We start from the raw sequence: 26,496 nt of genomic DNA on the forward strand, positions 1-26,496 counted from the left end.
TCTCATTGTGTGATTTCATTGTCACTATTTCATGAACGGAAAGGGAATAGTTTCGACCGACTCCCATTTCACAATTATGGACTAGAACATGCTAGTTCTTGCATTGGGCCCTCAACCCTCCATTTTGCTCCTGGCTTTTAACATAGCTGTAATTAAGAAAAACTGATGGACAAAATTAGGTGACCTATAAACAAGTGTAGAGTCTGAATTCAGTGACTTTTTTTACTTCCATTAGATTAGAAGCAGATAATTAACTTTTAAACTTGAATTTTAAAAGAGGTCCCCCCAACAAGATATCATCTCCACAACACTGTTGACTCCAACGATGCCCTGCTGTTGGTGAATAGTGTGTTAGCTCTTAAATGTCCCAAGGATTTTTATTAACAATAAATAATTATTGCGATTCAGGCCTTCAATAAATTTGTAGTTCTTATCAAAAGACTAAAAGGTTTATCCATTTGATGATTTGTCGGTGTAATTACAAATACAGCTTTCTCTCCTCAGTTATTTAAGACTGTCTTGCTTAGGTGCAGGGTTTAACCTTTAAACAGTGGCTGTGCAAGGCTCCCTCAATAAAAATTACCTGTCAGCAGTTAAAGCATTAGCCAAGTGTGTGGGAGAAAGTACTGCATTTGTAATCACAAAAATATAATAATTTTGACTTTCAGTCTTTTTGGACCTAGCTAAGGATTGTAACCCATAAGCCCCATTTGTTATTCAGTGGCCCCAAGTAAAGTGCCCCTGTGACCAAACAATTAATTCTTAATTTTCTTTGGATTTGGAAACTACTTTAATTAACGCAACGCTAAGCGACCAAAGTTTTAAGCCTTGATTTCACCCGTTTATTTTAACTGGAATATTCTTATTTAATTAATGGTCTGCCATTACTAACTTTATGATCGTGAGAGAGCTGGATCAAGGAAAAAATGATGTCAAAGGCTCACAAGTTTAAGAATGCAATGCGTGTGTACACTGCAGAATTAATATGCAGCATGGGAGTTTTGGGCTTTCAGACTGTTAACTTGTGTTTTGCATAAGCTCCATTTACATGTTGAAATTTTAAGCTACTGAGTGAATGGCATCACATTTCCCTAGATCCAACCCTCTGAGATTCAATTGGTCAGTTTTGAACACGAGTAATGGTGGACTGTGAAACCCAAAACTCAAAGTGAATGGCCTTTGGATAAAAATCAAAGCTCAAAATTTTGCCAGTCAGGTGTTAAGCAAATACACTTTCAAAATCTGAAGGAAAAAAGGAAGTGATTTTTTTATCACATGGGCACTTTAAAGGAAAGGCTAAATATTGTTATGACAATGTTAGAGAAGTTGATGTTTTCCCTGGGTGATAAACTTGCTCCACAGCCACTCTTCTCCCAGTTGCTAGGGTAACCAGTGATGGAGCATTCCAAGACTTTAACACCAGCCCCACAAGGATATTTATCCCCCAGGTTTGAACGAATGTAGTACACCGCCACTCTTTCAGACCTTAGAGGGAAAAGATCTTACACACAATGTTATCATTTGGCATTGATGTTTTAAGCAGCGGTTTAAGGATGGGGGTGGGGGGTTGCTAGGAGAGAATTCAGGAAGAAAACGACACCAATCCCATCCTAAGTTCTAAGCCAACTTACGGCAACAAAATGCTCTTTTCTTTTCACCAGCATCAAGTGTCTCGGTTGAATTCAATTAGCCCTGGACAACAGAAGAAGCTGCCAATTTCCTTAAAATCCAATTAATGAAGACATAAAAACTTACTTCTTCTATCTTAATTCATTAATGAGGGCAAGAGATTAACACAGCAAGGTGGATGATTGTACCAGAAATGAAAGTTGTAATACAAGATTTGCATTTCTGCATTTCTGAGAGCAGACAAGTGCAGTTTTCAAACATCTTATGTTGCTAATAAATTGGTAGGTCAACAGGATGTTTCCATTCTCCTGTCTGTTTTCAGATAGAAACTACATGGCAACTAAAATACCCTTACAGAAAAGGATAAATGGGCACCCTACCCATAACTTTCAACCACACGACAATTATTATTATATTGTCCTTTGTTTCTTCCATCTTCAGTAAAGTTTGAGCTATTTTGAACTTTTTTTTCTGTATCTTTATATGGAGGTATAATTAGCAACACTCTACCCCCTCTTAAATTAAAAGCCCATTAATTTTTTTTTTAATCAATCTTTCAGATGAATGCATGTTGCTTCTTATATCTACTTCATGCATGTTGAATATTAAAATTTTCTGTTGAAAATGTCCTTGCTGGACAGGTTTTTCCCCTTGATTCATTGGTCATGTTTCCACTTTCAAAACAGTTCCGTTGGTCAGGGTCTTACACAAGTGTTATTTACAGCAGAGAAAGGAAGGGGGTTGCACAACATTTCCATTACAAAGAACTCTGAAGCAAACAAGACTTACACAGATCCTGAATGTGCTTATCTGACCTCTACCTCTACGGAATATAAAAACGCATTATTCTTGAAATAGACCGTTGTTATAACGGAATATCCTGAAGTATTCGATATCTTGCACAGACTAGTTCAAAAGCAATTAACGTCTTTCAGTTGGCAACGTTAGGATTAAAATTAGGGGCGTGAAGGACTTCATATTGAGCACCGAATGAAATTTCACGATGAAAAATAACATTGCCCGACCTTCAAGGAGCCAGTTGTCTGAAAAACAACGATAAAAATATTAAACCTTCTGGTACCCTATGTCGCACACAACAAGGGATTTGGAATTTAAAAAAGCTTGTCGAAACGAAAGCTAATTCAAATACATCAGGTTCCCTGCAGGATGGGGAAATTAAATCAAAGTTGCAAATTTGAATGAAATTATGAAGCTTATCGGTCATGAGAATAGATTGGAAATAGAATTACAACCAGCAATGTCGGGTTTAAGCACAGCAATGTAGAGATTTTAAAGTGCTTCAGCTATAAAGGATGTCAAACTAGAGCGGATTTAAAGACTTCGGCGACCATAGAGGGATAAGAAAATATTTGATCCACGACATATCGCTGTTGTAATATGTTCATAAACATCTCTCAGTTTGGTGCTGGGTAATAATAAAAAAAAAATAGTGCTCACAATGTGGAAAATTACTTCAAAAGTTTATTATAAAAAGCAGTGCCTTAATGCACACCGCTTTTGACAAGGATTGTGCGGTGTGCAAAAAGAGTAGTATATATAATTACATTGTGAATATTCTTCCTGGGAATCTGCTAAAATTGACGTAATAAATACCGCCTAAATGGCCAAGTTTTAACGCCTCTCGGCCAACACTGAGCCTTAAGAATTAATCCACCGTTCCAAGAGCGGTAAAATAAAAGTAATCTCCCTTTGGATCGAACCTTTTACCCCTAATTTCCGCGAGACTAGCTCAAAAACAAGAAATGGCGCGGCGCCTTTCAAACGCTTTGGCTAATTATAATTAGCAATCGCGTTGTCCTCACAAAAAAACCTGTATACGTTTCTTCATGGAATATACCTTATAATACAATTCATGCTGTTAAATTATATAATAGTACTCTAAAAAGAATATGATTTTAAAAAAAGTTGCATCTGTCTGCATGGTAACAAAACCTTTCGAAGTTGTTTCACGAATCTGACCGCTTGTCAAACCTTCAAACAATACGAAAATAAATGTCGTGGCCATTTCGTTTGTATAAAGAAACTTCGAAAATTACAAAATTATGAACACTAGCCAACGTGTAGTGGACTGTGTAACGAGCATTATATGATCAACAAGAAAATGTGGCCGAGAGAAGGAAGACGCCTCTCCAAAGCGAATTCGATCTTGGTAATTAGGAGATGTTTTGTCGCCATTTTTAAGAAAACGTACCTACTGTTCAATAAAAAAGGGTTCACCTCGTAAAATGAAGAGTCACCGTTATTCTTTTGCCTCAAACGAAAGCTTCTTTTCCATAATCGCCTTGTAGTTTATAGGTGTCTTTGTATCCAACATCACTTAATGCGTAGCTGCCTTCGTCTCGTTTGCGGAGCCGATATACGAGGAAAGCGATGAGAATAACGGCACAAACAGCTCCCACGACAACTGCTGCAATAACTTCAGCAGTGAGAACTGTTATTACTCCTTTTTCGCGGTATCCTTTTTCGCCGACGTCGCCGACGCGATCACCTTCGTTTTCTTTCAATGCCAAAGCATCAGAATCATCGGAGTTGGGTTCTTTGCCCACACCACCAAATCCCACATCGTCTTCACCATCATGGCTTGTTGAATCGTCGATACCGTTGTCTGTGTGTTTCTCGGTGGGTTCTTCAGTCTTTTCTGGGATATCGTTGGTGATCTCGGTGGTAGTTTCGCCCTGTGTTGTGGCCGAAGTTTCTGTGGTACTGGCGCTCGCAACAGAAACATCCACTCCGTCTGTCTCGCCACTACCGCTACCACTTTCGGCTGAACCATCATCTTCGTCTTCTTCATCTACTTCACCCATCGGCTTCCACGTGTCAGAAGTTTTTGTGCTTGGTACCGAATCGTCGATGTCTATCAATCCCTCATAGTTCGCCATCGCGCCGTCGAATCTCAGCAAAGCAGTAGAGACAGCGACACAGACGAAAAGAAGCAGTTTTGGCCTCATTGTAAGTCCAAATGTCCTTAATCACTTTGAAAATGACTTCAAGTCGTTTTTTTTCTTTTCGTTAATCGTTGGATTATTCTCGCAAATAGAAGATTTATACCGTCTCCACACTCACGACAGTCTCCTTCTCGAGAAATTTACCTTGTGCATTCTTTCCAACTTTCTGTCAATCAAATGACGTCAGTGTTAGCCTCCAGAGTTGACATATGACCAATCACATTTTTGGAGTAATATTTCACTTGAAAGGGAATTCACTTTGGTCAATGCGCCTTCCGATTAAAAATAGCACCTCTGAAACAATACACAAAAGCGGGATTAATTACCCGCAGGAAGTTTAAGGCGGGCCCAAAAACTAACCGCGTGGTAAGTTTTAACATGCATGCGATATTTTGTCATGGGGCGCCGCCTCGTTGGTAGATTCCTCGGGAATTACCGGAAGGCACATTTGTGGACTGTCCTATCAACTATTATTAGCGAATTATTTTAAATTAGAAGTAACTTTTAACAAGTCTAAATAAAAGATTTATTCCAACGCGGTTCCCTTGTTTTTTCGTGGTACCTGCTAGCAGGCAAATTGAATGACATCAATATTGAAAATCCTATTGCGTATTAGTATCTGATAACGTTCATAATACACCTAAAATTACTTCAAAGTTTGTTTACAGCGATCGGTTCTAAAATATACCAATTTTACACATTTTACAGCAGCAAATACCATTCATTTCTACAGCGTAGTTGTTTGGGTGTACAATATAAAGAGATTTGATTACTGTTACTGTGGTAATTGTAATTTCAAACGCGATAAGGACGATAAGGCCTTTGCGTTTAACAAAAAATTCCAAATCGGCCTCCTGGCAAACCAATCAAAGCCGTCGACATAGTGTTAAAAGCTGCAGATGAAGTGGGAAATAATATCGTTTTTGACTTTCTCTTTTTAGGCTTGCGTTTGTGCGTTCGTGTCAGTTGTTTTACCGAAAACGTATCCCGAGCTAAACGACTATTACCCTTCCCCGCGGGAGGAGGGGGTTGGGGAGAGGAAAGAGGAGCGGGAATTTACATAGGGGCCATCTAGTCAAATTTAAGCAAAGGAGAGAGAGAGAAAAAAAAGCTTGCCCTCTCCTACTTATCTTTTTTTTACATCTGAGGGTAGGATCACCATTGAAGTTGTTGGATTGTCTGGAAAACTGGAAAGACTTTTATTAATTTTGACAAATAATATAGTACATGTATTTCTAAATGCCAAATCGGCCTTTTTCAGGAAAGAGATGACTGAGATGGATTACAATCAATCTCCAGGGACACGGATAACAGTGATGCAATATACGAATGCTGGTGGACGAATACAAGAAGCCAATGAAAGAGCCTTTTTGTTTTCGTTAACCACAGAGAGTCGATGACGTAGGTTTTCACGTGACGTCATCGCCGCCATATTAGTGGACGAAATCAAAAGATCTGCAATCAAAGCGCGCACATTATATAAGCGAGCAACATAACCTCTTCTCTTGTTCACTCATAGATTTCACACTTTTACAGTGCGACGCGCGTTACCGTGGCCACCGAACAAAGTTTTTTTTACAAATTTTCCGCCAATCAGGATGTGTGAATTGGATTGACAGTCACGCCTCCTTGCAAAGTTCGCACCGTTGTAAGTTGAACACCGTTGCATGGGTTGTTGAGTTGACGTATTTACACATAATTGTCAAATGTGAAATTTTGTTGGGTGGCCACGGTAAGGCGCGTTGCACTGTAATTGCGCAGACTTTGAAAAGATCGTGGGGAGTGAGAAGCAAGAATATGATTGGTTTAGAAAAGGAAAATGGTCGTACTCCGCGTGTGTTACACATCATTTTAGTACATTATTTCTTTGAGGTACTCCGCGAAAGAACAAAGTGAAATTTATTTAAACACGGTTAAAAATCTTCAGTAATGACAATACTATTTTAATAACAATCATATGTAAAAATTAAAATAAAAAACTGATTTACAAAATTGCCGAGTGGGAATCGAATGTTTCAAGTGCGCGGGTGATTTGCTTCTTAAACTGCCCAGTTAATCTAATCGCCCTAATACTTACTTTCAGGAAGACAATTCCATCGTAAGACACCGCTATAGCTGAAGCTACGTTTCAAATAGTTAGTACGCGGCTTGGGTAAGTTTAAATTACGGAAAGAATCACGCAAGTCATAGTCTGTGTGTCGCTCACTGAACAATTCATGCAAGTACATTGGGGCTAACCCGTTGAGGGACTTAAAAATCATTACAGCTTTATGCTTTCTTCTTCTTATAATGATAGCTGGTCCCACTTCAATGTTTCAAGAAATAGACTTGAGTTTACCTCGCAGTTGGCTTGCAGAATAACCCTAGCTACTAGGTTTTGCAATTTTTGTAGTTTCTCACATAGATAAGAACTCAATCCATCCCAAACGGGGGCACAGTGAACGAAATGAGGTTGTATTAAAGCGTTACATATTTGTACTAAAGTGGATTGAGAAATGAGGGATCTAATGCGCCTCATCAGAGCACCTCCTGGTTGCGAGATCGCGATACGTTTGCTCTATTGACAAAGGTAATCCGGGCTCGCAGAGCAAAACGGTTCGGTATTTAACTGTCTTTGAACGCGGTATTTGCCAATTTTTAGCGTGGAAATGCAATATTGGGCAACCCTCAATTTCCCCATGCCAGCAGTACAATCATACATGGATTTATTTTTAGAGACAATTTGCGCGCGAAACAAACAGAAGGGCTGCCAATTTTAACCAATCAGAAGAAGCCATGTCACGCGCGACTGCTACTGCCATGTTTTTTCATGGGCATGACAAGGGATATACGCGGGAAGGGGTATTCTAAAAATAGACTCGTTTGTGACTTTACTAGGGAGCCCACGTATGCCATAACAACACTCTTATCTCATTCACTCTTGACAAGATAGAATAATTGACAAATTGTTAAGATAGCGGAAAGTTACATTTTGAAGTGTTGTTGTCGCTGTTGTAGCCGTCATCGTTTTCTGAGTCCCCTAATATCTCAAAACGGATATGACAAGGTGACAGGAATTCCAACGTATCGAGCCTTACACTTTCACCTCTATGTGGTAACAGTTTTAAGGATGCATTTTTCCCTTTCTGGTGTTTTCCCCGTGGTAGCCTTAAATATATTAACTAAATCATAACCTGGTATAAATAGATCTGAAACATCATTACTCGGCTGTGAAAAAAATACATGACGGATGCCAGTATTTGTACAGGAAGCAAATAAGGCATATTCATTGATGCCTTTTGTCTTCTCGGAGGTTTTTGCTACCACGACAAACTGAAATGTCGCGAACTTGCCCAGTAATTTTCTCCTTACGTAATCAACTAAAAACGGAATCATTAATGTTAGATCTCATTTTTCATTTTAGTTCCGAGAACACGTTAAGAGACCTTCATGGTCTGTCATATAAAGAGAATAATTTAATTTATTGTTTTAAAATAATAATCAAAACAAGGTTGACCAGCCGTGTCGGTCTTCTTTAATTTGTGCTCGGTGCTAACCACTCATTTGAAAATCATGCATTACAATAGTTCAAACGCATAATGTATTCGGTGGAGAAGAATTAAGCTGTAGCTTACTGCTATCAAATTGCATTGACAAATCAAGTCGTACTTTTCCTCGTTCCAATGTAAAACTTGATATAGCTAGTATCTCCGAGCAATGACACTTCATGCCCTACTCTTTGCGAGAAGTGTGTGGGTTGTTTTTAAGCTTTTTTATGTCCCACAGGGTTATAAACATTGAAGTGAAATGAGACGGGGTCTACAGTTTATCGTTCTCATCCGAGAAGACAAGAAAGAGTAACCATAAAGTTCCGATGTCATTTCATAGGCAGACCGTGAGTGTTGGTTCCGGCCGGAATCGAACTCACGACCTCCCGCATGGCAACCCGATGCTCAACCAACTGAGCCATCGGTGCGCTATGAGACTCCGATGAGGCACCGCAATCTCAACATTAATTATCTGCGAGACACACGTTGTTCCTGGCCGAAGAGGAGGAAAAAAGCGACTGAAAACGAACTTTGTAAGTTCACTTCCACAATTCGAAGCCCGGATTCGAACAGAATGATTGTGAAACAATATACTACAGACATCTTGAACGGAATTGCAGTTGTAATAACAGCAAGCAAAAACGATCATCAAAGTTGCGAGTAATTTTATTACACGGGAGTAGTTGCAAAGAAAGCCGAAGAAAAAAACCAGGTTTTGACAGGAGTCGAAAAATGACAGTTCGACTCATGCAAGATCGACCAAGCCCGGATTTCAGGTTTCATCCTTCCTTTGAAACTGCTTAAAAGCGGAAAATACCATAATACTCTTTGTTTGTCCACTCAAAATTTGAATACGCATTGTTTCCTGCATGATTTGGGTGGACAAACAAAGCCTGGGCTAGACAAACAGAGCATTATGGTGGTATTTTCCGCTTAGGCCAATAGCTCGCAACTGCGATACAGATCATTAATTTAACATGCATGGAAAAAATTCAGGAAACTCTTATTAGAACCTGATCGAGTTGAATGGTACGGACCATTCCACATGGAATGGTTCAGAAATCAAACTGAGTTGTATTTTGTCTAGTTTGAATACGCCTGGATTTCACTTGATGTTTGAATGGTATGGTTTTATTTCCTTTTTTTATTAAACTAGCCTGTATATTTTCACTGCTCTTTTTCGGCTAGGGAGGGATTTAGCGTACAAAACTGCCGCGAGAATGAGAACGGATCTCAAATTATGGCGAGCCTTAAGTAGCTTTTCAGCGACTATGCAAAGGGACCCAATATAGGCTAATCAGAGGGTCCGTTCTCTACTTACATTAGAACAGACGGTCTCTCTAGCTTAGTCAAAAACTGGTGCTAAAACTTTTCATCCGATCCGGATGATTTTTGTAAGCCATAATGGAAAGCGCCTACAAACGTCAACTGCAGTTCCTACTTGATCCAGTATCGAAATGAGTATCGAAATGAAGGAAATCGAAATTCCACTTTTAGACTGGCGAATGATAATTGACATTTTTGTCGGTAACAGTTTGGAGGCAATCGTGTGGCATTGCAAGGTTCGAGACCGTTTTGTGATAGAGTGAAGTAAATGCTGGAGAGTTGAGGGAAGAGCCTTTCCGGCAGCAAATATTTTTTTCGACAGGTACAATTTTTTTTTTCGACAGGTGCAATTGGTGGCGCCCACCCAAGCTTGATTTTCGCGTGGTCTCAAATTGTAGAATAGGAAGTTGCTGTGTTTGAACACTTCACTGCGTGGTCTGAAAAACGGGGTCTGTCACAGTATGAAAACATAACTGAATCATTGCAACACAACAACTTCCTTCCTCGACGCATTTCGCCTGCGCACGCCTCGATCTCCCTGCGCACTATTTTGAGTGGAGAACCCACGTGTCACAAAACTACAGAAATGTTATGTTTTCTAGTGGTACAATTAGGAAGTTCCCCCTTTAAATCGAAGTCTTGTAAATTTATGGGACGAGAATTTAAAAATGAAAGGCAAGGAACAACATAACAAGGCCATTTTCTCTAGGCTAATTTTTGAAGTGACTGGCGGGATTGGACGTTCCATGAAAAAAATCTTATGCTTTTTCCGTAAACACATAGACTGACGTTTTATCAAGACAAGGTAATGGATCAGTCCCGCCTCCGATTAATGAAAAACTTAACTCCACGTATTTCCCCAGAGAATAACGCTTAGTGTTCTCTCCGAGCAAGCCGGGTATATATTATACCAAGTGACCTATCGCGGTAAGAATATCTATATTAAGTTAAAAAAAAAAAAGCAAAGCGAATATCACACAAATGAAAAGCAGTAATTCAGTTAACTTCTCCAAAAAAAAACATTCCTTTTTTTTTTTAATAAATGGCATAAAGATCGGCTACTCAACAAACAAGTTGTAAATGACGACTAGGGGTGCAGGTGTATTCACTTGTTTTATTTCTTAAAGAATGGTTTTGTTATTTATAGAAAATTTCTGTCTTCTTGTTTCATCTAAAAAAATCATATTTTTCTGGCAATGTTTGACGTTTTACTAAATTTGTAAAACGCTCGCTTTGTTCGCTCATCACAGGTTCCTTACTTTTCTATACTTCACTGAATGTCACCGGTGTTTTTCGAAATCAGATCCCGGCTCTATATATTTAGCGTTCTATAGTATGCTTTCAATTTTGTAGTTACGTAATAGTTATTGAAAGAATCCTTTATTGGAAATTACAAAATATGATACTTATAAACTGCTGTGTATCCGGCTGTCAACAAAACTACCACACAATGATATCTTTGACAACTGTGGTTGTGTCAATAGTCTACCTGCCAAGTTAAACTGAATCCATTTCACATGACACGGAAGCCATAATTTCATAAGTGCAGAGTCTATTTTCCCAAGCTTTATACTTGGCAACAGTTTGCTTGGCTAACATTCCGTTATCATTTCGGTATCACTTTCATGATGACTTCAAGCCCGGATGAGTGCGGCAAAAAATATAAATATTCCGTGGTTTTTGTGTCCCGCTGACATCCGCTAAGACACAACTACCGGCATGAAAGATCCCGGAAATAGCTGTTTTGTTATGACGTAAGAATCCAGAAACCTCTATTTTGTAAGAAATGTTAATTTATGGGGTGCCTTTTCAATCTTCATTATTTTTCAACCTCAATTGTTTTTCGATTCCTTTTCTTTTGTAACCAGTGTAGAAGAGCCTGGGAACAGGACTTGTTCTCTTGAAATGCTTGACTAAAATGTCATAATAATCAAACGTGGACAAAAGTTAGAAATTGACGTCATTAATGACAGATGCGTTGGCGCAAACACCGCAAGTTAGGCTGTCCCTTTTTTTCTCCGTTTACTATTTTGGGTCGGCCGGTCGGTGTTAAAAAACAGAAAAACTGGAAAATGCACCTTGCTGCGTGTGTACTTTCCGCAAAAAATCCCGGATCATGTAAAAGAGGAGTTTCATTTCCTTGACAGTCCCCTTGTATAAATACAGGTCCTTGTCCTTAAGAGAAAAAGAAAAAGGACTCTTCGATCGCGATGCGCAGCAAAAGAGTGAGCGAATATGAGAGAACTTTAGGAACGAAACGAAGCCAAAGTGAAAAAGGCATGGAGAAAAAAAAAGAAAGAATAAATTATAATTTGAAATAATTCTGACCAAATGTTTACCGTAAAGGTGCTGACTGATGTACTTTATGACGAGAGTTAAAACAGTGAAATTGTGCTGTCGGGAGCCGCGAGCGTCCGTGAGAATCCGTAATAACGGGAATTTTGTTACAGTCAAACGTCTATAATTTTCTCGGGGATTTAGCAGCTGTTCGTATTAGCGGGATGTCGAAACTAGCGAGAAACGGTTGACTGCCAAAATAATGGTTATATCTCATTTATGTAGTACTTTCACAACAAAACATAAGAATAAGCATTCAGAAGAACCCTTTATTAAGGAACAAATAATCGTTCTTTGTGACATACCACTACTTTTGATTAATCTGCTTTTGGGCTGAATTTCATATCCGTGCGAAAAATACAGTTTAATAATAACAATAGCACCGACTGATGGGCATGCCCAAGTTCCTCTTTTAGTCTGGGCGAAATCATTTACATACATTTAGTCTTTACAGGCTCAAAGTAGGCTGTAATTTGAAAGCGGGGCTGGATAGCATGGCTCAGATGCTTGCCCTGGGCGAAATTCGCGATCTAATCTGTCTAATCGACCCCTGCGAGACAGCTATAAGATTATTGTTCTGCGGTTTTTTTCTTCGGAGTCGTGCAGTGTTTTGTGGAAGTGTCCTATATTGAGAAAACAAGGAAAACTACAAGGCGGACCGATCAATGGGATCTATTCTTTGTTTTAGGTCGCTTCGAACTTAGCAAGGGGGATGGTTGCTAACCTTAATTTCTATGGTTGTGATTTGCCTGACCAGTTAAAATGCTTGGCCGGTTGCTGTTTTCGTCATTTTTGCAATTTCGTGCGTTTTTGTGGTAAGCGTGACATCACGCAATCTCATGTTGTATTGAATGACGGAGTAAAGAAAATATTATTCAGTATGTTGTATTATGTTATGATGTATGTACATGTTATGCATGGCATTACAGACGAAAAATGGGCACGGTACAAGGCAAAGTGAATTCAAGTGGAGCAGAGGCTGTGGAAAGGATTGTCCTTCCCACCGGTATTGGTCTCAACAACCACACAAGACGCTCAGCTTTAGAGTTAGCCTGAACCGCAGAGGCGCAGATCAAAGGCCGACAGATACCAGCGATGGCGACGGCTCCACATGGAAGGCTCCATGGTGAAGTTACCAAGGCAGCATACCTGTTGCACACAAATTGGTGACTCCTAGAGATCGTGATGGAGATGGTAATCTCACGGTCCGGGTGTAGTCGCGCGATAATTATAATTAACATAAATTAACCATGATGGCTTTTTGTTAGCTCATCCACTAAAAATCGGTGGCTGTTAGTTTCAGGTTACACCCACGCGTTTTATCAGTATTGCCTCTTTGCGTGCTTTTGCAATGTTAAAGCCCTGCTCTTGACATGGTTAGCTGGCGAGGTAATTAATTTACACTTGCTTAGATTCTTCATAAACAACAAAACTGGAGAGGCCTTGCGTGCTCGGGTGTTATGCTCGGGTGCTTAACTCGGGTGCACGATTACACTGCGACGCATGCGTGATGAAACCGTTAAAAACTCAAGCGCAAAGGAATTGAGAAAGACTGACCAATTTAAAAGCCAGGCCATAATGGCTTTCAAGCAGTCAACAAAAAATTTTACGGTCCCTTTGACATATTTGTATCCGTACGTCATACCATATCTGCTTGTAGACATCATCGAATTTCTCAGACAATCAAGATGCGTGACCCTCCAATATCTTGTCTGTCGTAAGTGCAATGAGTTGTAATCACGCAATGTTCACGCTCCGCATAATTAACAATTACCGTAAATTCCGCAAATAAGCCCGGGCCTGCCCGGAGTTTATATTTCTTAAAGGCCCTTTTCAAGGGGCTTATTTTTGGAGGGGCTTGTCTACGGAGGGCGTTTCCAAATCGATTGAGATGGTAAATAGCCAACGAGGCGCGCAGCGCCGAGTTGGCTATAACCAGTCTCAAGTCCAAAAAGACGCCTACAAGGGCTTATCCATGGAATGCGCAAACAGTTAACACGAATTGTCCAGTAACGTGAACTTCAACTACAGGTAAACTTCGGAAAATAGCTAAAGATTACCAGAAAGATAAATCTGTAACTTGAAGTTGTTTGTTGTAAAAACTCATTGTTAATGTTGCTAAATTTGCAAATGCAAACAACGAAGCCCTATCAGCGGGTTATCAGGATACGGGATTATTTATTTATTTTTTGAAGAAGACATTATTCAAATCCCACAGTTTTAGTTGCTTCTTTAACTCTATTCATCCAAAATTTCAAGATCAGCCTTAAATCATCCGAAAAACTTATTAAAAATCACAGTTCAATCATTCTGGGCCAGTTGTTCAAAAACCGTTTAACGCTAATCTCAGGTTAAAAATTAACAAAGGAGTTTCATTCTCTACTCCCAATTGCTGTTCAAGGCTGATATTCGGTAAAACATTACATTAGAATAAGTCAATCTTGAAAAACAAAAATAAGCAAAGGAAATTTTCACCAACACGTTGAAAACATGAAACAAAAGTTTACGCTAATCCTGGATTAATTTAATCGGCTTTCGAACAACCGGGCCCTGTATTCGAAGTCCGGTTCCGTAATCCTGGTTTAGTTTCTTGCAAACTGTTTAAATCTGCCGTGGCTAAGACAAAAAGACACTTGTTCCTTGAAAACTGTTTAAATCTGTCGTGGCGAAGACAAGAAGGCAACATCTGTACTCCATTTCTCTTGTGGGGAATAAGTGAGGAACCCACACTGTCACTTTTTTTTTTCAAGATTATAATTCTCTCAGATCTTCTCGCGTACACAACAAGGTTAGGTCTATAACCGACTAGAACTACAATCAATTGTTCCCTTATCTCATGGACGCACCTTGATCACACGTAAGCTGATTGACTATAAAGGTCTTTCACGCAAAAGATAAACAAACTTATTTATCGGAGCAGACAGAAAGTAACGCTCGATTTCCGGACAGATATCTCGCAATCATAACATCAACATTAGTTAAATCAATACTAATTGTCTTGTTTCCGACACACTCCCCCCATGTGCTTTCCACAAGGAAGCACATGTAATCAGAGGAAACTTGATCAGTTCATTTAAGTATAGTATAACAAAAACGAAGTAGTTTTTCCTTTTTTTTTTTTTTTTGAAGTTTGAGTCACTCAATGCCTATATGCAACATCATAGTTCGATCTTATTCTCTGGTTTTAAAGTTCTCCATCTTCAGCAACACCCTGAATACGCAAGGTAGCAGCCACAGCAGCATCTCTCCTTGGACGGAAAACTGATGCTCCAGCATTAAGCAGTGGCGGCGCTGCAGCTCTTTCTGGCACTTTATCACAGGTTAATTCCAGTGGGTAAAGGTGTTGGATTGGTCTCTCCAAGAACGTTTTTCCCGCGCGTAACTTCACCGCTCGCACTTTTCCATCTCGTCCTTCAAACAGCTCTTCCACAACACCAAGGGGCCACTTCCCACGATTTTTGTCTTCTGTACGGATAATGACGACATCTCCTACGTTCAGTGGCCTGTGTGTACCTGGGATGTTGTGGGTGTGTCGTTCTCTCAGTGCGGCCAAGTATTCCCGCGTCCAGCGCTTCCACAAGGCATCTTTGCAGGTCCTGAGGTACCTTTCCCGTTTTCGCAGATCATAATCTTCCTCTCTCCACGGCTGTCGCTCAGGCAGGCGTATAGATCTTTGGAATAGAAAGGAGGACGGGGTCAGTAGAGGGAGCTGGACGTCATCTTCCACATACGATAGGGGGCGGCGGTTTAAGTGAGTTTCCACATCGAGCACAACTTCGGACAGCTCTGACCAGGTCAGCATTCCTCCCCCAATCACTTTGTAGAAAGCGCGTTTAAAAAGGCCAACCAGTCGCTCGAACTGGCCGCCCCACCAGGGTGCTCGACTCAGGTTGAATCTCCAAGTGATCTTCTCTGATGCTAGGTAGTCTTGGATTTGCTCGTCTTTCTGGATTTCTTTCAACAGTTTTGCCGCTCCCACGAAAGTCCTTCCATTGTCTGAGAAAATCTTAGATGGTCGTCCTCGTCTAGCGATGAATCGCTTTAGGCTTGCCATGAAGGTAGTGGTTTCTAGATTTGGTAGGATTTCTAGGTACAAAGCTCTCGTTAAACTGCAGGCATAAAGCACCAAATAGGCTTTCCCATCTGCTCGCGAAGACTTGCGGTACTTAATGGGGCCGGCAAAATCAACACCCACTACCTCGAAAGGACTTGATCCCTCTCTTCTCTCAGGTGGCAATAAACCAGGGGGTGGAGCTGCGAGAGCAACTGCCTGAAAACGCTTGCACCCGTAGCACTGCCTGATGGTTTTCTTTGCAAGGCGTCTAAGGCGTGGGATCCAATACTCCTCTCTGATTTTAGCCATAGTGAGCCCCACTCCCCCATGGAGTGTGGCTTTGTGGGCGTGTTGAACAAATTTCTCAGCAAAGGTCGTTGCGTCTGGTATGTAGATCGGATAGGGACCTGGTAGTCTTCCACGGCACTCTAGCAATCCGTCTTTGTTTCTCTGTAAGTTGAGCCTCAGTCGGTCTTCTTCCATGTTTGCAGTACCCTGGCTTTGGGCGCGCATCAACCAGAAGAGGGTTTGCTTTCCAATTTCTTCTGTTGTGAGAGGGCCCTTTGTTCTGTTTGCTCTCTTTGTTCTAGCATTTTGGGCGAACCGCATGATCCAGGCGCACACTCGCAACGTCTTCCAGTATGAGCTTTTGGCAAGGAGTTCGTCGAGCTCATCGTCAGAATTCACGGCCAAGGCGAATAATTCCTTTGTGGTTTTCACCTCTTGGTTGGATTCCTTACTGGGTGCGGTGACAAGGTTTTCTGGCCATTTCCTAGGGTCACTAAGCCACTCTGGTCCACTCCACCATAGTTGGTTCTCTTTAGATACCAATCCACCACGGCTGGCAAGGTCTGCAGGATTGTCTTCAGTTGGTACGTGCCGCCAGATAACCTCAACATGCTCTCTGATCTTCCGTACTCGGTTAGCCACAAACTGCTTGTAGTCCCCTCCACCTAATATCCAGTACAAGGCAACACTGCTGTCCAGCCAACAGTGTAGGGAAGTTACTGGGAAGCCTTGAAGTGCGTCTTGTACGTTACTCAAGAGGTTTACAGCCATGTGTCCCGAGACCAGCTCTCGTCGAGGTATAGTTAGGCCTTGCTTCGCTAGTCTTGCTTTCGCCGCGACAAGTCCTTGATTTAAAGTGCTTGGTTGTTTGACGACGGCGTAAACAGCAGCAGCGACACCCTTTCCGCTTGCGTCCCCGAAGGCGTGGAGTTCAATTTCCTCGATTGATTCTTGGGCGCTGGTCAGTGCTCTTGGACAGGAAACTTCATGTGGTAAAGAGCGCTCCCACTTCTGCCACAGTTGTTCTAAAGGCACCGATAACGGTGCATCCCAAGCGGATTTCTCTTCGCAGGCATTTCGGTAAAGCAGCTTTCCTTGTAAGGTTATTGGCGCGATCAGACCAAGGGGGTCATAGATTCTTGCTACTTTTCCAAGAATCCCTCGTTTAGTAGGTTGCGCAACTTCTTCTGGAATAGTGACTGCAATTTCGTCTGTTGATCTATTCCATTTTAAACCAAGCAGACCGCACTCTCTGGACTTTACTCCTAGTTGCTGTTTGGCATAGCTCAAGTCATCTTCATTCCCGGCGTCCTCTGAGATCTCTAATTTAGGGATGTTTGAGTGCCACTTGTGCAAATGAAAGGTGGCCCGGCGAAATATTTCGGTTGTTTTAGCTTTCTTTTCTTCGGTTTCTTGGACAGTTCCTCCGCCAGTAATGAGATCATCTACATAAAGTTTTCGTTCTATTCCCGCAACAGTATCAGGGTGATCAGCTCTACAAGTGTTTAAATGGTGCTGGATTACGCCGCCAAGCAGAAAAGGCGAGGGTCCCAAGCCAAATAGTGCTCTGGTGAACCTGTAGGTGCGAATACGTAAGGGATTCTTGCCGTCTAGCCAATGGAAACGCAGTGCGTCTCGGTCTTGCTCGCGGATACGCACTTGAAGAAATGCCTTGCGAATATCACCGGCTAGGGCTACTGCATGAAACCTTCCTCTTAAGAGTACTTTCCACAGCTGATTCTGTAGGGGTGGTCCAACTTCTAGGCAGTCGTTTAGGGAGGGAGCTGAGTCATAAGCTCTCGCTGAGGCATCGTATACAATCCGCATCTTAGTAGTTTCGGCGCTCTCTCTTACAACAGCCTTGTGGGGGATGTAGAACTCTCGTCCAGATGCTGGCATCTCTGCCTCTTCTATAACTCCTTCATGTAGCTGTTTTTGGATGATTGCATCATAGTCGTTAAGCTTCCCTGTTTTCTTCAGTCGCTGAACTAGGCTTCCGAGTCGCTTCAAGCTCCCCGACTTGTTAGAGGGCAAGGGAAGATGATCTCCTTTCCAGGGAAGGCCGGTCTCGTACCAGCCTTCAGGGCTGCGGCTGAGCTGTTCGATGAACTCTTCATACACCACGCTTTGATCTCCATTTGGTTTATCTTCGAGCCCTAGAACGTCCATGCGGCAGAGCTCTTCATAACTGGTTGAGGTCGTTTGGGCTAAGAACATGCTGTCAAGGTTTTGCTCTGTTCCTGGAGACATAATGGTCCACCCAAAGAGAGTGAACTCGGCCACAGGCTCTCCAATGGATCCAGTACGCTGGGATGTTGACGTTTTAATCTTCGCGTAATCACTCGCTCCCAGAATAACATGAACCGGAAGTAGGCTCTTGGTGTCAGTGTCTTCTATGTCCACGCCTTTCAGATGACGGTATTTTCTGATCATTTCCCTGTAGTTCGGGTTTTCCACGCACAACAGTTCAGCCCGGTCTATCCTGTTTGCGCTGAGAGGGATGGTATAGTTTCCTTTTGTGTCACTCACTTGAACATTGTAGGTTTCGGTTCGCTTGGTAACGGTGCCCACAATAGTTTGTATTTGTCGCGTTAGAGTGCGTGACGGTACAAGATTTAATCGATCCAAGATGTATCCCGAGGCATAAGAGGCAGTTGCCCCGGTATCCAAAAGGGCTCTACAGGTCACGCCATTCAATTTGACGAGCACAACGGGATGGCACACTTTCTCTCCTTCTTGGGTCGCAGTTAACGCCACCCCACCGCTGGTTGTTGTTTGGCGTCCAGCTGTTGTCGAACGATCGCAAATAGACGAGTGATGCTTTTGTTTACAGTGTACGCACGATGTGCGGCTACGGCATTGTGATGGATTGTGTTGTGTTCCAGTGCAGTTAAAACACAGGCGTTTGCTTTGTAGAATTCTTCTGCGCTCCGCTGGAGATGTCACACTGTCACATTCCCAGGATCTGTGAGTCTCGCGATCGCAGTAAAGACACACGCGTCGTGAGATTGGTCCGCGGTCTTGCGCGTAGAAACTATTATCGCGAGGAGTACGAGGAGGGCGCGGCGGACGTGGAGACCGAGAACGCAGATGTGAGGGCTGTGATGGAGAGATCTCGTGAACCGACTCATTTACTTTCATTGGATGGATAGCTTTCCATTCTTCTAACGATCGCATTAGCTCCGCGAATCCCAAGTCTTGCCATCCTGGTTTTCCAATCACGAGATCTGCTTTTATGCCCGGCAACTTGTCTAGAACCCCACGCACCATAGACAAACAACCAGAAAGTTTACCTAGAGTCTCTAGAGCTTGAACATTATAGTTCAAAGTTTGCCAAAACTTGTGGATTTCATTTGGTTTGCTTCCAGATATCACCGGCAACGCATTGATGTTATCGATGTAAGCTCGCACGATCTCGCTCGTTTTCCCGTAATTAGATTTCAAGATGTTCTTAGCGCGTTCGTAGCCTTCGGAGTTAAAGGGCAAGCCATCAATTGTTTCACACACATTAGTTTCCAATAATTCCTTTAGATGGGCAAACTTTGTAACCGGTGCAATATCCGCTGCATCTATTTCGGCTTCAAACTTATTCCAAAAGGAGAGCCATTTTTCATAAGTGCCGTCATACTTAGTGATAACCAGCTTTGGCATTTTTACATTTCCCTTACTGGGAGGCTTCGCGGTAGGTTGATCTAATGATTGCAATTTTGACTTCTGTTCGAGTTTCAGCTTTTCAAATTGCAGTTCGTCCTCCCGCCTTTTGGCAAGGATGGCTTCTTCCTCTTCAAGCTTTTGGGTTTTCTCTTTAGTTCCAATTTCTTCCAGATAACGAGTTAAATCCGCTACTTGCAAATCTACTTCATCAATTGTTTTTTCGATCGATGCACCCCATGCCTTCACATCTTCTATACTTTCTGCTGCTTCTAGCTTACCTTTCTCAATATCCATCTTTAGATCTTCGACGTTCGCCACAATTTTCCTTAAAGCTTCTCTATGGCGGGCTATTTTGTCGTTGTTTCCCTTTTCCACAACTGTGTCAGTCTTGCCGCGCGTTAGAGCTAAAAGTTGAAGCTCGGCATCAAGAGCCTTGAGTTTAGATTCCATATTCGTAGATAAAGTGTCCCGTCGGAGGTGCCACTAATGTGGGGAATAAGTGAGGAACCCACACTCACTTTTTTTTTTCAAGATTATAATTCTCTCAGATCTTCTCGCGTACACAACAAGGTTAGGTCTATAACCGACTAGAACTACAATCAATTGTTCCCTTATCTCATGGACGCACCTTGATCACACGTAAGCTGATTGGCTATAAAGATCTTTCACGCAAAAGATAAACAAACTTATTTATCGGAGCAGACAGAAAGTAACGCTCGATTTCCGGACAGATATCTCGCAATCATAACATCAACATTAGTTAAATCAATACTAATTGTCTTGTTTCCGACACTCTTAATGCTCAAAAATCTAAAATTCCGCAATTGCGTGTTCTATAGTCCAGTCCAAATTTCTAATTTTACAATTTCAGTATTAGAGTAACTTGGTACCAAACTTTCCACAATAACTTGAAATCTCGTTAAGAATACAAGCTTAAATCCAGTAGTCCAGTCCAGGTGCAAATCGCCAAATCTCTCTCTATCATCGATTCAAGACTCAACAAAAGCTACAAGCAGTAAATAGTTCTCAGAAACTACAAAAGTTCGTCGTGATTCTACACTGGAGGTGAACAAAAAACTGTCAAAAACAAAACCAAAAAACCCTAGTGATCGCTTCTCGAGAGAACAAACAGCCGAAACTGTTCTGTGCCTGCCTCTTATGACACTAAAAAAAGTGCCGTACGTAGTACAATGGTACTTGACCGTTGCCGTTTCCCGAGAAACTAATCTTAGCCAAAAGGCCGAGAAGCGATCAGGATACGGGATATTTAGGTAAAAAAATTGTAGGGATACGGAATTTTTGCCTAGTGGGAAGGAGGGGGGGGGGGGAAGGGGGGGGAGGCAATTAAGGAGATACGGGATATTTTTTTGAGTAGGAACGCTTTGCGTACATGTGGTAGCTCAGTAACTTGACGGTGCGTTTTGTTTTTTCAGGAGATTCAAGTTGTCCTTGCGTACTAGTAATATGTAGCTCTAATAGTACACGATATTGTTTTAGTATCGTAAATCATTTCAGTGCCCTGGTAGATATCTTTTCTAAATACCCCCTGAGAAGACATGTGGTTCAGTAAAATACTAAACCCAGAAAGATTGAAGATAGTAAAAGGAAATCGAGAAACATTCGGCTTCAAAGCTGACATGTTGATCATTTACAACTTTTTTTTCACCACAAGCTTAGGCGTGTATTCTGAGCTTCTCACAGCTTTCCAAGACCAATATTTACTGATGTTAAGCCCTTTCCAGCTGGGTTAGTATCTTGATGGCGGACGTCAAAATATGCGACTTGCTGTCAGGAACATACGACCAAAAATTCTATTTTAATGCTCAAAAATGCGAACTAAGCAAGGTACAGATTTTGTTAGTCTGCGTTATGCAAAACAAATATTGACGCAAAAGTAAATAAATATTGATATGTAGTTTTTAAGGAGAACAGAAGGAACTTTTAGGAATTGTCGATCGAGAATCAAACAATTTGCAAACAGCAACAAAATTTGCGAGATGTAAACATCATAAATTTTGTGCCACGAATGTAACAAGTTACCGTAAGCGAAAAACATTTCGGGAGACTTTTGTTACGTTCAATTTTTCTATCGTACTTTTGGTCGTACAAGTAAAATCGCAAAATCGAAAGTGACATGGATTTTAGCGGCCGCCTTTGATCAAGTTACCTTACGTGTTCAATACTGACAACTCACGAAACAAAGGATGCATCTGTGACAAAATGACGGCAAGACACCGGGTTTTTGTTAGTTCGCTTTTTTTTCTCTTTCAAGTGTTATAAAGTTTGACATGCAAGATACATGTGCGGATTTAGCACAAAGATCACAATCGTTGATTCTAGACCAAGTGTCAACTGAAGTTAAGTTCCTCCGAATGGGGTTAGTACTTGGATGGGAGAAAATACCATGTTAGAACGCTCCGGAAAACAGGGGAAAACACCCAGCAAAATAGCATGTTTTCCGGTGTAATGCTCCTGCAGGAAAACCATCGTGGAATGTATGTTTTCATTGCGTTTACAACTTCAGAAAGACATACGCTGAACGCCTCGTTTTCTAGCTTGTGATAACTGTGGTAAAATGTGCTGGAAAACACACTGTTAAAACCTTTTTTCCTCGTGCAGGAAAATTAGGTATGAACAGCTTATTTTCCCTCTGTTAACTAATAGTGAACACCGAGTTTTCTGCGCGTTTACAAAAACAAGAAAACGATCTATGAACGCGTCATTTTCCTGCCATTAAACGTTTGGTAAAATTACCGGAAAACAAGGGTGTTTTTGCCGTGTACCACTACCGCTACCACTACCACTGCCAGTACCATTACAACTACCACTACCACTACCACTGTCATTACAACTACCACTCCCACAGTACCAATACCCAACCTCGTTCCCAGGGCTTTTCTCTTGCGAGTGTCCTACTCTCGGACAAGTCTTGACAAGAAAAGTCTTGGGAACGTAATTGTGCCAATACCACCACCTTCACGCCCAATGTATGGGGAAAGTTACCTGGATGCGTTGTTCAAGGGAAGGTTGCGTAAGCTCCTCTCGAAAAAACTACAGTATGTCTACTTAAAGTAAGCACCCTTAAAGTAAGGATTCTTTCTGAGAACACATACTTTTAATCATCACACGCACTCTATCAAAACGAAGTTGCGACACGACCTCAATTTCTTTTCTTTACAGGTTGTTTTTAATCCAATTGTGACTTACTTGCTCTTGTTTTAGCGCCAGCGGTCTGCATTTAATCGATAACTGATTGTTCGTATGTTGTGATCAGTTAGCAAAGTTATTACTGTGGGGGTTTATTTTTTTGGGGGGGAGGGGGGGTGAGGGGTTTTAACGCACTCAATCAATCAATCAATCAATCAATCAATCAATCAATCAATCGATCAATCAACTTTATTTAATACAAAAACATAAATGCTAAAAAATTACAAGAAAACGACTAATGAACTAGGTGTAACTTAGCGCTAAATATTATTTAATGTCAAAGAAATTCAAACAATAGTAATAACTGGTAACAAACATAATTTACTATTATATAATAATACGAAACAAGCCATGTAAAAATGTCACAGTGCCCTAGCGATGTAAAATGTGTCCTAGGATATCGCACGTTTAAAGCTTGCAAGATCCCTTATCTCACGTATTTGATTTGACAGTTGGTTCCAAGCATTTGCACCTCTATAAGAGAAAGAACGTTTAAGAAAATTCGTTTTAGGAAGCGGTAATTGGAAGTCCTAGTTTGAACCCCTCAAAGTATAATTGTGAACTTCTGAGGTTCTATGAAAATACTCCTGGAGATACGTCGGAGAGTTATTATTGAATACTTTAAACATCGTAATTAACAAATGCCTTTTCTAAGTTAGACCACTCTAGAGAATTTAGCACTGTCGATGATCGAATAGAGTAATCAGCCCTAGTAATAATCCGTGCTGCTCTATTTTGTAACTTTTGTAATTTGTCAGCACGTGGTTTTTTTTTTTAACATCTCTTCCCGTCCACTTAAATGACCAATCGTTTCAATGAACACTTTAATCTTAAAATTACAACAAACGTATTTTTCCTTTTCTAACCATTCATAATCTTGCTTTGTTGCATTTTCGTTGTCGTTGTCGTTGCTTAAACTCCCTAAATTTAACGTTGTTGTCAGGACGACAACGGCAAAGAAATAACTAAAATGATAACGCATGCACAGGGCGTGCAGTACATTTTTATTTCGAGTCGTTTTTGTCCTTAGCAACGCCCTCTTTGCTCAAGCTTTTTATTTACTTATGCGAATACACAATACATTCAAATGAGCGAATGGCTAGAGGCATTTCAAACCTTGATCATTAATTCTCAAAGTCATTAATAATTCATAAGGCTATTAGTCAATCGGAGTGCTCCATTTTGGCCAGGAGCATGTATCTTAGGGTCTAGAGGATTAAAACGAATTTGGACACCTAATAATTCAGCGAAAGAGTATCTATTTCAGCAATGTCTGCTCTCAAGTGTTTGAAAAGTCCATCGCAATCTAAAACCGGCACTTGCACATCTCTTAACCTCAACCATTAGGCGAGTTCATAGCCCGATTCTTTCCATATTTAGTTGAAACTGGAAGGGCCTCGTTAACCGAATCACTTTTTTTGGAAGACGATTTTGACAGGCGAAAACGTCTCTCTCTCCATTACGCCCTATTATGTAAATTTCTTCGAAAGTTCTACCTTTTAGATTCATTTCCTTTTCAAATTACTATCACTTGCCTGATAAAACAAAAGACCCTCACATAACACTCATACGTAGTAAAAAAGGGTTGAGAAGTCCTGTCAAAAACTCGTGCTTCGTGATTGATCAGAGGTTTCAAACACCTCGAAACAATGAAAAAGTACTGCGTCCACCGCGTCGTGCTTTCATTTACTTCTCGGTAGTGACCGACGCGTTCAGAATTCCCCGTTGCACCTGCAACGGGAAATTTGATTGGTCCGTTGACAATGCACCGCTGTCAGATTTTTTTGACAAGTTAATTACTTCTTGTCAGATTGTGTTGTCTCGCCGTGTGTCATGGACAGTTGACAGTTCGATTCCTGATACCGTACAGCCTAGGAGAAATCTAGATAAATTAACCAGTCTATACGACTTAGGTATCTTAAAACTGATCTAAATGTCAATTTGAGCACTGATCATAATCTCCCAAACCAGCGAATCCAAAGTAGACATTTTTCGCCGCATAGCTTCAATATGTTAAAGGAAAAAAACTCCCGACAGAAAGGGTTGATTCAACCTTTTCAGTTTTTCATAACAATATTTTTCTTAACGATATTCTTTTCCTTGAGAAAACTCATTGCTGTCTTGCTCTTAAAATGAATTTCTCTCAAAGCTTTTGAAGTCAAAACCGAGATAGATCACTTCCTTGATTACGCTCGCCATGTTATCTCTGTTTGTTTTAATAGACAAGTGTCAAACGCCAGTTCACCAAATTTACGTTCACATTCTTGAATTCAGGGACAGAAGCAGGCTGTTCCTTTCAAATAGGCACCAATCAGTACATTTGGACCAGGCGCCATTTCAACGGCAGAGCATACTTGAAGGAGGGTGGCTTCCAGGGTATATTTATGAAACTTGTAATACAGCTGCCCCCTTTTTATGCAGATCAAATCTCTCCAAGGCCAGGAAGGGTAATGGCTGTTTACTAATGGAGCAGCTTTAGAATAAGGCAACTGAATTCGAAGCCGTGAGAGAAAAAAAATGACTTTAGCACACTTTATTTTATATTAGTGTAGGTAAAAACATAAGAAGTACGGGACCATACCATATATGGTATATGAACCCTGACATAGGATACCCACATTGCAAGTGTCTCAAAGAAAGTGTTGGTCTGGCATAAGTTTCATGAGAAAGATCAAACCTTTCGTTCCAATATCTAGCCTATTAAACATATACCAATCTATAGTTAAACCTTACTTCGATTACTGTAGCATTGTTTTGAATGGCATTGGTGACAACCTTACCGGGTTGGTGATTACCAGTGCACATTATTTGACTCCAAAAAGAGGAAATATTCAATAAACTTGGCTGGTCTAATCTTAAGGAGAGAAGAAATAAGCAAAAAGCCCTTATGATGTTCAAAATCGTCAACAGAATGACACCGCGTTATTTAAAAGACATTTTCTCAGCGAAACTGGGAGTCTTTGTATACAACCTGAATACAAAATTCGAGCGAAATTGAAAAAACTTGATGAAGATGCGACTAAGGACTCAAGGACACCCTTAAAAATTGCCTGACAAGAGTATTGGTCTAATGTATATATCTTTAAGTAATAGACCACAAGTTTCTATGATTTATAGGCTGATAAACCACGCGGGATGTTGGTAGAACACGAGAAGAATTCGTAAATCACGAGCCGCAGGCGAGTGATTTACGAATTCTTCGAGTGTTCTCCCAACATCCCAAGTGGTTTATCATGCCTATAAACCATAGAAACCTGTGGTCTATTGCTTTTCTATAATAATTCAGAAGACGCGCGATTTTTCCATGAGTTTACTGGCACCATAAAAGATAGCTGATTGACCAATCAGAGCGCGCGCATTCATTTGGTTATTGTATAAATATATATATATATAGATTGTTTTGTTTTGTTTTTTTTTCCTTGAAGTGAACAGATTTTCGAAGAGAGCTCAACTGTTATAGGAGCAATGTTTATTCTCGTTGATCAGTCCAGGACTTCAGGAGTGATTC

At 40.9% G+C, this 26,496-nt stretch overlaps 2 protein-coding genes across 2 annotated transcripts; both read right to left on the reverse strand.

Annotated features, from left to right (window-relative positions):
- Positions 1 to 3,089: 3,089 nt before the first annotated feature.
- LOC138004311 (syndecan-2-like) lies at positions 3,090 to 4,743 on the reverse strand. The gene has a single exon (XM_068850787.1). It carries the CDS (start codon positions 4,596 to 4,598, stop codon positions 3,903 to 3,905), a length of 696 nt encoding a protein of 231 aa, XP_068706888.1. The 5' UTR covers positions 4,599 to 4,743; the 3' UTR covers positions 3,090 to 3,902.
- Positions 4,744 to 14,561: 9,818 nt separating this feature from the next.
- Positions 14,562 to 20,231, reverse strand: LOC138002800 (uncharacterized). The gene is made up of 2 exons (XM_068848779.1): positions 17,163 to 20,231; positions 14,562 to 15,950 (listed from the first exon to the last, which is right to left on the reverse strand). Exons 1-2 carry the CDS (start codon positions 20,229 to 20,231, stop codon positions 14,970 to 14,972), a joined length of 4,050 nt encoding a protein of 1,349 aa, XP_068704880.1. The 3' UTR covers positions 14,562 to 14,969.
- Positions 20,232 to 26,496: the final 6,265 nt, after the last annotated feature.

This window comes from Montipora foliosa, chromosome 5, assembly GCF_036669935.1.
Source record: "Montipora foliosa isolate CH-2021 chromosome 5, ASM3666993v2, whole genome shotgun sequence".
Taxonomy (NCBI): Eukaryota; Metazoa; Cnidaria; class Anthozoa; order Scleractinia; family Acroporidae; genus Montipora; species Montipora foliosa.

Coding starts and splice junctions, on each gene's coding strand:
- LOC138004311 (XM_068850787.1), bottom strand. CDS start 4,598: ATGAGGCCAAAACTGCTTCTTTTCGTCTGTGTCGCTGTCTCTACTGCT.
- LOC138002800 (XM_068848779.1), bottom strand. CDS start 20,231: ATGGAATCTAAACTCAAGGCTCTTGATGCCGAGCTTCAACTTTTAGCT. Junction 15,951..17,162: donor CTTGGGATGCACCGTTATCG/GTGCCTTTAGAA, acceptor GGCCCCATTAAG/TACCGCAAGTCTTCGCGAGC.